Source organism: Raphanus sativus, chromosome 1, assembly GCF_000801105.2.
Source record: "Raphanus sativus cultivar WK10039 chromosome 1, ASM80110v3, whole genome shotgun sequence".
Lineage (NCBI taxonomy): Eukaryota > Viridiplantae > Streptophyta > Magnoliopsida > Brassicales > Brassicaceae > Raphanus > Raphanus sativus.
In genome coordinates, this window is record NC_079511.1 from 23,797,247 (window position 1) to 23,810,353 (window position 13,107).

Below are 13,107 nucleotides of genomic sequence, written 5' to 3' on the forward strand. Positions count from 1 at the left end.
TGAAAATTAGATTTATAATTTATGTGTGTAGATTTATAATTTATGATACAATACATAGGGTTTGACGTATATTTGAGGTTTGGGGAATAGGGTTTGGAGTTTAGGGTTTAGTTATAGAGTTAAAGTTATAAAACTAAAGAATTTTGGAAATTACAAATTGTGTTTAGATATAAAATTTAAGATTTAATTTTGTTTTGTTTTGGAAGTTATAGATAAAGATTGAGAATATTAAATTTTGATTTAAATTTTAAAATTGAGATTATATTATAAAATTATTAGAGTTTTAAAGTTTATGTTATAGTCTAAAGATAGGTTTAGGGTTTCAATTTTGGCACTTATTTTGCATATGATTTTGGAATTGATTTAAGATTTACGTTTAGAAAATTATAGTTTAAGATAAAGAAGATTAAATTTGAAAGTAATTTTAATATTTGAAGTTATAATATGAAAAGATTAGAGTTTTAAGGGTTGTTTTAGAGTTTATGGTTTAGGATTTAGGGGATCAAATAGTTTTTCATAGCATTAGAAAAATGCTATTAGATGTCTTTGATAGTATTATCGAAGACACTTAAATAATGCTTTGGCGCTTAACCCGCTAAATATTGGCGGAATCAGTAATTTTATATTCCCGCTCACTTAATTTTCAAAATAGCATTAATTAAGTGTTATTTTAACTTTCACTCTATTATAGCGTTTATCTAGAGCTATTGTATAATACATAAATTTTTAAGTCATTTACGATAGCAGTTTAGTAAAACGTGCTATAACAATCTGTTATCAATGTAAACTTTTTTTTGTAGTGATACTGTTAATATTTCTTATTGGCAAAATGTTTTGAACACTACTACATAAAATAATGGATTGAACAATATACATATAATTAACATCAATAGAAGAACAATTATCAGAGAAGGTTTTGGTTATATCTTTTTTACTAGTTGAGATATACAAACAAACATCATATACCACATACAGTATAATTTCTTGAAATTAATACTCGATAAATTAATATACACTAAAAATTTCTATAAATTAATATAATTTTATAGTTTCAAATTGAATTTTTGGTTTAATTAATATATCGATAGATTAATAATTTCTATAAATTAATAAAAAATTATAGTTTTGGTGTAGTCCCAACATTATTATTTTATAGAAGTTTCACTATATATGTAATATATATATATATATATATATATATATATATTAGTGTTAGAGATGGAGATGTTATAAAGTTTTATTTGTCTTAAAAGTCAGTTTGTTTTTCGGAAAAATAACCAGTTCGATATGCTATCCAATCCTATAAATTTGACGACATAATTCTTATATTTCCATATTAACTAAAGAAAAATAAGTAGTAAATTGGAAACTAGATTATATACATAAGAATGGCTATAAAAACCAAAATCCCACGCTCACCAACCATCCACGCTTAGTTTTAGATTTCAAAATTAATCGTTAAATTATGTAAATTTAAACAAAATGGTCCCTATCTTACATAAGATGTTGCATATCGCATTTTAATTTGTAAATTTTTAACTAAGTCTCAGTTCCATCTCTAGATAAGCTACGTTGTTCTAATTCAACAGAATCAAATCAATTCATCAGAATAATTAAAAGCAAAGATTACTCGTAAAGGGTACGTGAGTATGATAAGTTTGTCTGAGAACATTTTAGAACAACACACTAATATGCGCATAATCGCTAAAGTAATGATTGAGCAAAGACCTTTTTACCTAACAAACCTTTATAGATTTAGCTGATGATTAACACTTGTATCCGACTAGAAGAAAACCAATTATGATATAGCGGCACGTGTCACCCCTACAACTTAGTGCACCTTCACATGACATGACTCTCCCCAAAAGAGCAAAGGAAAAAACAAACAAGAGAATGGTCCCCAACTATAATGCAGGCAGCATTTTACCCATCTTTTGGACAAGACTTATGGAGTGTGATGTATATGCTTGGTACGGCCGATTAAAAAAAACACAACGACTAGTATAATTATGAGAATATCCCACAGCAATATAATGATATAAATATTTTTAGTTTTGCTATGAATAATTCACATGTTTGCACCACCTGTTGTGAAACGATTGTGATGCTTAGCAAAATGTGTGTAGATATTTATTAAGAAAAAGCTCAAGATTGATCATTTAACACTTGGAGTTGAACTTTTAGCCATTATTAGAGATATATTGGGTAGGGAAATGTGTATTACTTAGGTTGTGACTGACAAAATTCATAGAAAATGAGAGTTACTTAAAAGGTGAAATTAGAAGGAAAGAAAAGAGAGGTGAAAAGAAGAATCGAGAGTAAATCATATCTCTCTCTCACATACTAAGTAATTTTAGAGTGTGTTTTCTCTTTTTCTACAGTAAATGAGTAAGTAGACAAATAATTGTTCACCTGATTAGTAAAATTTTTTGGCTGAGTCTGAAATAAACAAAAATTTGGAGTAAATATCTACTCAAAAATATCATACAGTCGGAACCTTAGTTCTTGAAATCCATAAAAGCCATAAATAAATTGTAAAATCCACAAAATCCATAAAAAACATGAAACATAAATGGGAAACATGAACAATACCAATTTGCTCTTCAAATCTTTCCATTTATACTTCACATACTTGAGAATTAAAATATACATCTTATATTGTATAATATATCTCCGATAGCCATCATGTATCAGTATTTGTATTTGCAATGTTTACATGTTCATTGTTGCAAGATCTATGAGAAGGCATGTAATCTTTGGCAAGGGCTCAATACATGTTTGTTGATGATTCTATTTTTTAACAAAATAAAGTAAATTAATTACCCTGAAGTATTATTCTTAACAATAAAAGAAGCTTCTCATCCTAGTACATCACTTCTCTTCTGCTTTTTCATTTGTTTTTGGGTGTAAGAACAACATACAATAAGCTTTCGAGTTCGAACCATAACATGAACTTTACTTCTCCCTTTCCCCCCAACCAAAAAGGTTCCAACTTTACAAAACCCTTTTTTGTCCATCAGCCACCCAAATTATAGCTCTGTTCATGATCTCTTCTCTACTTCGCTATGTTCGACTTTCACCAAAGATCGAACCGATACTTCTATGCACAAATCCCTGCCTGGCACGCACTCATACTCCAGCTTCTAGTTTCAAGCACAAGAGCATCTACATCTTGCCCGGCTCTCTTCCAGCCCCTGACCAAAATTCCAGTTTTTGTTGAAGAGAAGAGAGCAAGAGAATCAAGAGAGACTAGTGTGCAAAAATACATGCGAGAAAGTTACCTTGACTTGTTCTTGTAGGTCCTTGATGTACTGAACCGCAAGATCCAACATATCTGCTGTGTTTGTTTGCTGCATATCAATTAAAGCTTATACATACATAATGAGGCAAAGAATGTCAATAGAGAAAAAATGAGAAGAGGAAGATCTATTTTCACCGTGTCCATGTTTGGAACAAGGTCTTGCAGCTTCCTCATTCTTTCACTAATCTTTGTTCTTCTCACCTGTTCCACAAAACACATAGATATATAATCTTACAAGACCTTAAAAACTAATGTCATTGCGCATAAATAATAGAGAAAGGATGTTACTCTCTCAGCAATGCTCCGAGGATGAGTGGCGCAGCCACGCTTGGCTCTGATCTTACAAGGGATAGAATCTGAGAGTAACTGCTCAATATCTGACAAAGACTTAGGCAAACTCATGTGATGCGCTAAAGGAGGACGTCTACTAGCTGACGAATCTTCATCCTGTTTAAATCCATCTCATCACACCAAAATCAAGAACAGTAACGGAAACATAGACAGAACATAACTCATTATAAACACCATACCTTGGTTTTGTACTGATCTAAGCCACCAGATTGGGTCCTAGCGATAAGCTTAGAGGAAGCAGAGCCTTCATTCCCAAAGGAACGGTTAAACCCACCAGAGAGCGTTCGAGGAGGCAACCTCGATGAGAAAACGGGTTTGACATCATCAATCTCAGGGATCGTACCCATGGATGGAGGAGGAAGCTTGGTTCCACGAGTAAGAGATGAAGCTTCAGTATTCATCACATTAACTCCTCCACCAAAACCGCCCATGTTTTTCATTACAGCTGCATATGCTGTCGTTCCGACACAAACAACAACAACAACAAAAACACCAGATATGCTTATAGATTCTAAAAAAAGAAAGACTTTCCACTACCGGAAAAGTTTCCTAATAAGGAAATAACTTTTAAAAGATTAAAAAAGGAAAGTTTTTTTCACACGAACCTGTCTCCACGTCTATGGATGAGAATAATCCGGCGGGTGAGCTGTTATGCCTAGCGAGATTGTTCGCCGGAGGAGTCCGATCATCTCTCTCTCGTGGTCTTTTGTTGTTCTGACCTAAACTCCGCACCACCGAAGCGTATCCAGACGAACCAGGAGCCGCCGGAATCTCGACGACGTCCATCGCCACCGTCGCCGGAATATCATCAACCTCCGTCGTCTCCTCTGTCTTCACCTCAGGAGGTTTCTTCTCGTCCGTCTCGGAGAAGGTGTGGTGGAGGAAGCTGTCGACGGTGTTGCTTGTGTCGGTGGTCTGCAAGAAGCCAGACAAGATCCTCTCCGTCTCGGGACTTGTCGGTCGATCCAAGAACTCTTCGATGGATTCTCCGAAGCTGGAGAAGTAGGAGCTCGGAGCTGACTGGTACCTAGCTAAACCGGACGTTCTTGGTGGTCTCTGGTGCTGGTGATCGTGGAGAAGGAAGTGGTGTTGCTGAAACTCTGACTCCATCTTAGTAGGTTTAGAGTTCTTCTCCTCCTTTGTTATTTTCGTAAGAGGATTATAACACCGGGCGGGGCGTTTAGCTAGTTCGCCGGGAGAGTTTTTTCCCGGCGAGAGATCTCTCTGATGAGATAATGATAATAATATAAAGTGAAACAGAGAGAACGTGAGGGAAGCTTATGTGAGAGAGAGGTGAGGAAGAAACAACAGAGGGCAGGTAGAGATTGGGATTTATTTACTTTTAGACAAAAGTACCCTTTGTGTTGTCTGCTTATTACGAGTGGTAACCGAGGATGCTGACACGTATGGGTCATGTGGGGACCACGATTTTAATTGTTTGTGTATTATTTACGTATAATTATTATATACCGGTAAAAATTATTTTTTATTTCTCCGAACAATTATTTTCTCTTCCTTTTACTGTAGGATCGAGTTCATTTCACATTGTTGACAAAAAAAAAGAAAGTTCATTTCACATTTGACTTTTGAGAAATGAATTGGCCACTCAAAAGTTGGAATGGGATGGTAAGTTACACTTGATTACTATTCGATGTATATCTATTACTCCCGTTATTTTATATTATACGTTTTCACAAATATCTTAAATATTTTATTTTATTTCTAAATAATGTATTAATTTATTCATATTTAAGAACTAATGAAATAAGAAAATATGTATAAAACTAAAACTTTAACAAACATATACTTTCAAAATATAAACAACACTTCAGAAAAAATCAAAATTTTAAATGCAAAACGGCAGCTAACATAAAATAGAAAGAGTATCTAGTAATATTTGTCATATTAAACCAGCCATTCCAAACGTTTTAGTAAATTAAGTAGTCATGTCAAAAAGCTAATTATTTAATAAATCAAGAATGATTTTTTTTTGTTGGTCAAAAATAAATCAAGAATGATATGCGTAAAACCGGATCAGGTACTATCCATTCATTATGTAGAGTCCCATTTTGTGATATGCTTCATAAGGCTGATATTTTAAATTTTGTAAGTTGGTATAGGAGAGCATCTCCAATGTATGTTTTTATATTTTCTTTTAAAATAAAAATTTCTATTACAGAGGTAAATTTATTCTAATGTATATCTATATAATAGAGTTTTTCTATTTTAGAAGAAAATAAAATATAAAATTGTCTATATAATAGAGTTTTTGTATTTTAGAGGAAACAAATATTAAATTGTCTTTATATTTAGAGGTGAAAATAACATATCTCTATATTTTTTCCTTTAAATAGAAAAATTCTATTATAGAAACATACATTGGAGGAAATCCGCTTCTATAATAAAATAAATTAATTTAAGAGAATTTTAAAGATAAAAATAGAAGTGAGTTGGAGGTTACTTGCATACGCTTTTTCCAAAATTTATAACTTTTATCGTATTGTTTTATTCTATTAATGGATTAAGTCATATAAAAAGATACGTGTTATAGCATAATTTTAATTTCTACTATATTTCTACTATGTCGTGTTTTTCAATTGTTTAATAGTAAGATTCCGTAATGGTAGTACTATTGTTATTTTCTTGTCTTTCGAAATAAAATCCAGCAGCTTTATTGTTTTTGTACTTTATCTCTTTTTAATTAAACAAGATTTTTTTTTAAAAAAATCCGCAATTATTGACATGATTCAACACTTTCAAAGATAATGTTTCTTAAAAAATGACGACTATTGTGGGATTTAAAGCTGTTGACTTAAAGCTATAAAAATGCTGATAAAAAGGACATATGTCGTCGATCTCGACCCATATTGGGATGATGGACAAGTTAAAAAAAATAACGGACAAGTTAAAAATAAAAACAAACTATTAAGAATATATTGTAATAAAAAAATGGAGAATCAGACAGGTGTTGATAAGGGCTCCAAATTTTAGGGAACCTTTCAAGCGACTTAATCCAACTATTCACCCTTAAACACGTATGTACTATCGCATAAAATAATAGGACACGTAATGTACTTACGTTTCTGTAAATAATACTAAAAGAACATATATTATAATTTTTCAAATCTTGAAAAGATATACAAGTACTAATACTAAGCTAGGATTGGGCCTCGACCGAGTTAAATATTCGGTGGGTTACCTTTCTCGCTCATACTAGCTGTAGCTTACTCATTAGATTAATCGGACTCGTCTATGTAAACCGACTGGTTGTGTTTGAATTGGTATTTATCAAGCATTGTGTACGTTTAACTTAGTTTTTGCAAAGCAAAACGAATCTTGTTACAAGATTCTTCTATCCACTTATATGATCGGTTCTTTTTTTTTTTTTTGCCATCTGAGATTTTTATTAAAAGGCTGAAGCCCTGAGCAAAACCCATACAACATTGACAACAACACAAACCCAAGTCCAAAAGAAAGGACCAAACGTAGAAAAAACCCACTACTAGGCAGACGACGCCAAACCACAAAAAAAAAAAAACACACGTCTAAAAGATAAGATAAGGAACACGTGGAAGGATCTCAAACTACGAGAAACCACGCGTCGCCATCGTCCATTGCTTTCACCGCCTCGAGGAAACGGTGCCGGAAACCAGAACGATGTCTCACCGGACACCACCGTACCATGCCGGAGACGATTCGGACACACAAGCCACCATCGCCTTTTCCAGCTTAACATCCATCAAATTCATCACATCACTTGATCACCGGTTTCTACCGGGAACTGCATCCACGACCACCGAACCCCCACCTTCAACGACTGTATTGTAGGTTTAGGAGATTCAGTGTTTCAATTCCACCCTAAGTCTCCACTCAAGATCGATTATCCAAGAACTCCGACTAACCGTCAGGGAAGATAAAATCGACGATGGAGCAGATGATAACGAACGGCGGATCTTCAACCGCCAGGAGACACCAAAACCACACCAAAACCGGATGATTCCGTCGAAGCACGCGAACCACCGGAGTCATTGCCGGCTACACTGCGTCGAAGAGACCACCGTGCACCGGAGTCATCGCCGGCTACACCGCGTCGAGGAGACCACCGTGCACCAGAGTCACCGCCACAAATCAGAAGGGAGGAAGAAGATAGAGAACCACCACGAACTCATCTCTCTCTCTCAAAGAAGAGAGAAGGTAGAGAGTCTACCATTCTCTCTCTTCTGTCCTTTTGTGATGCTCTTATATGATCGGTTCTAGACATAGCGAGATGAATTTTGTTTTTGTTAAATGACCAATATATGTGTTGATCATTTAGTATACAATCAGAATTGTCTCAGTCCCAAAAAATTTACGGCCAGCCACATATCCACTAACTCGGAACTGGACAAAGATCATCCATGACTCATTAAATGAACAAACAAACTTAAACATGTCTAAATTCATATTTCATTGCACTATTGTTTTGGAAAAATAGACCTGAGCTTGCTACACTAGTCAAAAAGGTACATACAAATACAGTAATTATTTTCAGACCGGTTTTCTGATTGGTTTACCTGACCGGTTATTCGTGATTCAGTGTAATCTAATATCTTGTTGGTTTCAATCTTGTCTTGGAGATAATGTTATTTTTTGTATTATGTTGAAATGTGTTCTCAACCGTTTTCTATCAATCTTTTTCTGAGAAAACTATTTTTGGTGTCAAGAAAGTACACGTTACTTTGATACAAAGAAAACGATACCCATAAATATGAGATAAGGTTTGAGAATCGAGGTGGAATACAACAGAGAAGCACAATCTCACGTGGAACTTAGGCGTGAAGATCCTCTTCCTTGAAATAGTAAGCCACCTATATAGATTCTTCCTCACTTTCTTACTTTTATTTCAGAATTTGAAAGTCTTTTTTGTGTTAAAAAAAGTCTTTTTAAGTGTGTTGCTCTTTTTCCTCACTCACTTTAAATATTGATTAGTGGCTTTAATACGAAAGTAGCATTGATTACCAAAAGTTTAGAAACAAGTAGTGAGCTGCTATAAAACACTACTACCAAGTGTGACGTCTGAGACAATCAAGTTTAAACCAGTCTTTAGAGTTTAGACTATGCATATGAAATCCAAATGAGAAATACCCTAGGATAGTCTTAAACTTTTTTTGGTCACAAATATAGCTTCTAAAAACTAAAATGCCACAATGGTTCATTAAAGAGTTAAATATACATTTATACTCTTAAGTTTAACTAATATAGATCTTAGGGTATAGAATTAAGGGGTGTAATTTTGGAATTGGGGTTTATAATTTTATAAAATTATAAAAATTATAAATTTGAAAATAAAATTTTAAAAGTAGTTTTGATAATCTTGAAAAGATTGTTTTTATCTATTTTTGGTTAAAATATATTAAATTAAATTCTATAAAATTAAGATTCTTTTTGTTAGGTGTATAACTATCAAAAGGTAAAATTAAGTAATATATTTAAAATTTATAGATATTAAAAAGCAGCTAATAGTATTGGGGTTAGAACTTAGAAGACTACAATATTTTTGAAACAACTACATAAATTCTAAAAAATATTTTTATAATAAATGTTATACGATTATCTAAATAAATAAAAAATTTATTATATATTATTTATTGTTACATTTATGATAAACGATGAGTTATTACCACATTTTAAAAATTTAACAAAAATATAAATTAACATTAAATGTAAGTATACATGTCACAATTAGCTTCAAGCTATATCATCATTGTTAATATTTTCATTATCATTTTTCTTTCAAATCAATCTGGTGATAACACACGACAAATCACTTCTCAAATAATATATGAATTTTTTTTTAAAGTTATGAAAAAGATAATGGCCATTTCTAATTTTCCCACTCGCTAAAGAAAAACTTGAAAACAATCAAAACATGCTATTATAGACTAGGCCTAGGCGAAAAATCGGAACCAAATCAAAATATCTGAAAACAGAACCGAACCAAAATCCTAAATACCTGAATGGTTCTTATATTTCTATATCTGAAATAACTTGAACCGAATCAGAAGCGAACCGAGAACTGAAAGGTTATCCAAATATACAAAATATTAATTACATATACATATAACATAATTAAATATCTGTTTATAACTTACAAATTTATTAAAAGAATCCTAAAATATTTGAAGATAACTAAATTACTATAAATAATTTGAACTATCCAAACTATCCGAAAGTATCCAAAAGTATTCAGATAGTTTTATCCAAAATATCCAATATAATCCGTAATATCAAAATTTTTAATCTAAATCATCCTAACTATTTGATATGTTATGCTAAATAACCGATATTTTACCTGAAATATCCGAACTACTGGAACCATAACCAAACGAGAACCAATTTTTGGGGTATTTTTGGTTCCTATTTTTACTATCCAAACCGAACCAAATTGAAAATAGATCAATTGGTAAATGGATTCTCTAATCTTTTACCTGAACTACCTGAAACCTGGAATTATCCAAACTAAACTGATAACCGAAATGCCCATACCTATTATACACTAGAACTCGTGACATGATGATCTATAAACAATTCATTTACTACCATACCATGGTAAATTACTATTGCCACTTCCCTAAAATAACTAATACATAATTTATCTTGTGTATAAAACCTGCTCAAAACTAATCCAATTTCCATCTTTTTGTCAATTTCGTAAGTTCAGAATGATCTCCTGATTCATGCTTAATGTAATCTTAATAGTAGTTATGCTTAATGTAATCTTAATTGTAGTTATAAACTATACTATTATTTTTGAAATGACTTTTTTTGTGTTATAAACTCTCACGTTAAAAATTAGACTGGTAAAATTTACTGTTATTTTAGTGAATAACTAATTTTATTTATTAGATTATAAATTAATATAAAATTTATCCAAAACCAAAAACAAAATTTGAAATTTATTAAATCAGAAAATTCTTTAAAATTGATATACTAAAAATTAAAGAGGTAATTTAAATTAAAAATATAATATACAGAAGATATCTTTAATGATATCCAAAAATATCTTTAATGTAATTTAAAAAAAATTATATATATATATTGTTTTGTTATCCAAAAAATATCTTTTAATCATAAAATTTGAAATTAAGAAACATAAAATGCATATTTAAATATTAATCAAATAAAAATCTTAATTTTATATAGAAGATGTGATTTCAAATATTTATTTATTAATAATAAGCATAGTGTGTAAATAAAAAATTTAAAATATTTGTAATACGCAAGAGTTTTCAAAACTTTAACGCAGTAACAAACGCATATAGTTTTATGAATAACTGTCATATATACATAGTTTTGATATTCAGTTTAAAATGTTTGAGAACATAAACAAAAGTTTATTTGATAGTCATTGAATTAATAATATGTGTATTAATAAGCACATTCAGCATCATAATGTTTTTTCAAAAATGAAATATATGTGGTATAAGATGGTTTCATTCTCTTTCAAATAAAAAAGAAGAGAGACTAAAAGGCCAAGAGAGACTAAAAGAGAGAACACAAATTCACAACCAATACACAAAAAGGCTTCAGCCCACTATAAGCCCACTATTCCAGGGTACATTTATAAAAGGCCCATTGAAAAGCCCAATAAGTAAAAAGAAATGAACCTGTTTCGTTTCCCACATTGCTCCTTCTGATCTTTCTTCTCAGCTTCGATCTCCGAAACCGAAACAAACAATGCAGTTCTTCGGCGGATCCGAGATAAGCCCGTCGCCTCCCGTCCCAACGGCGAGTGGGAACAACGCGCACATGATGTACGTGTTCAACCGCAACGGCGTGTGTCTCCTCTACAAGGAATGGAACCGGCCTCTCCACACGCTCAACCCTCAGCAAGATCACAAGCTCATGTTCGGTCTCCTCTTCTCCCTCAAATCCCTAACCGCCAAAATGGACCCCACCAAGTAAAGTTTTTTCCCTTAATCGGGATCTGATCAATTTGAATAAGATCTAATAAAATTGGGGTTTTGGCAGTGCGGATAAGGGGAATCTAGGGGTCCCACAGTTGCCGGGGCAAGGATGCTCTTTCCACAGTTTCAGAACCAACACTTACAAGCTTAGCTTCATGGAGACTCCCTCTGGTATTAAGGTCTGTTTCTTCAAACTTGTTTAATTTAGCATCCAGTTCATAGACTTTAAGTGGTAGAATCTCTAGAACCTGGATGAAGTTTGTGTGGAGTTTGGATGAACAAAGGAACTGTCTCCTTTGAAATTCAGTCTGAATGCGGTTATCTTGGTGATGAAGTCTTGTAAGGAGATTATGTGTAGAAGGAATGTGTATGATTATTGATTAGCTTATTCAGAAATGGGATTAGTAAAAGTTTTTTTTTCAGAGTGAAACTAGCTGAGCTGAGGTGATGGTAACGGATGGTTATATTAGATTGTGGATCATCTGGTAAACTAAGGCCAGCTGAAAAAAGTGTGAACTTAGGGTCTAGTCTAGTTGCCAATGGGGTTTTGTTAGTAGTGTTTTGTCAGAGTAAAACTAGCTGAGCTGATTTTTTTTTCGCTATAGAGACTGATATGTTTGAACGAGCTTGAGGAGATGGATTGTGGATCATATGTTAAACAAAGGTTAGCATTAGGGTCTAGTAGCAAATGTGATTTGAATACTCATTGTTGCATTGTATGGTTGGTTCTTCCCATGGTGCATGATAATTGTTCATACAGAACCTAGATGATTCTTACGGTGTTGGTGTCGTGGTATGTTCTTTTAACAGACATCTAGCTAGAAACTGAGTTTGGCTGCTTTGATTCATTTATATTGAATTGGATATACATATACAGAAACATAGATGGAGTCTTGTGGTCAAGAGTGAAGATTCTAGAGTTGTTTGACAACAATACTAAACAGAGATTTTAGTGCTTAAACCACAACATGTTTCTATTCTCTTGCAGATTATCTTAGTAACTCATCCAAAGACGGGAGATTTACGCGAATCCCTAAAGTACATCTACGGTTTATACGTTGAGTATGTGGTAAAAAACCCTATCTACAGCCCAGGATCTCCAATCAAGTAAGCTTTCCACTGAATCATGAATAACATCGTCTTATTGCATCATGTCAGCAAATCTTAAGTCCTGACTTTGTTTCATTGGTCTCTTAAGGTCGGAGTTGTTCAACACTGCACTTGACCAATATGTGAGGAGCATCTCATAGTGTCTGCATTACAAGATTTGGCCATTGGAACTTCTGCTTCACAAAACTTTCTTCTGAACAATCTCCTAGATAAGAGAGAATTGTAATAGAAAGATCAAATCTCGAATACACTGCTTTCCTCTGCATATATATGTTTCGTTCTCTTTTTTAAAATCAATGTATTTGCTTGTTTTTTTTTCTTTGATAAGTTACTGTATTGGCTTGTTTTCAAAGATGTTTATGGTTAACGCAAATCTTGAGATACCATTTGAGGAAGAAA

The 13,107-nt window shown here is 32.7% G+C and overlaps 2 protein-coding genes across 2 annotated transcripts; one reads left to right on the forward strand and one right to left on the reverse strand.

Moving 5' to 3' along the window:
- Positions 1 to 2,811: 2,811 nt before the first annotated feature.
- On the reverse strand, positions 2,812 to 4,953 carry LOC108842360 (transcription factor bHLH122). The gene is made up of 6 exons (XM_018615357.2): positions 4,258 to 4,953; positions 3,832 to 4,106; positions 3,590 to 3,748; positions 3,437 to 3,502; positions 3,282 to 3,350; positions 2,812 to 3,194 (listed from the first exon to the last, which is right to left on the reverse strand). Exons 1-6 carry the CDS (start codon positions 4,760 to 4,762, stop codon positions 3,150 to 3,152), a joined length of 1,119 nt encoding a protein of 372 aa, XP_018470859.1. The 5' UTR covers positions 4,763 to 4,953; the 3' UTR covers positions 2,812 to 3,149.
- A 6,355-nt stretch (positions 4,954 to 11,308) lies between these two features.
- Positions 11,309 to 13,107, forward strand: LOC108840847 (uncharacterized). The gene is made up of 4 exons (XM_018613662.2): positions 11,309 to 11,592; positions 11,663 to 11,777; positions 12,587 to 12,705; positions 12,797 to 13,107. Exons 1-4 carry the CDS (start codon positions 11,369 to 11,371, stop codon positions 12,846 to 12,848), a joined length of 510 nt encoding a protein of 169 aa, XP_018469164.1. The 5' UTR covers positions 11,309 to 11,368; the 3' UTR covers positions 12,849 to 13,107.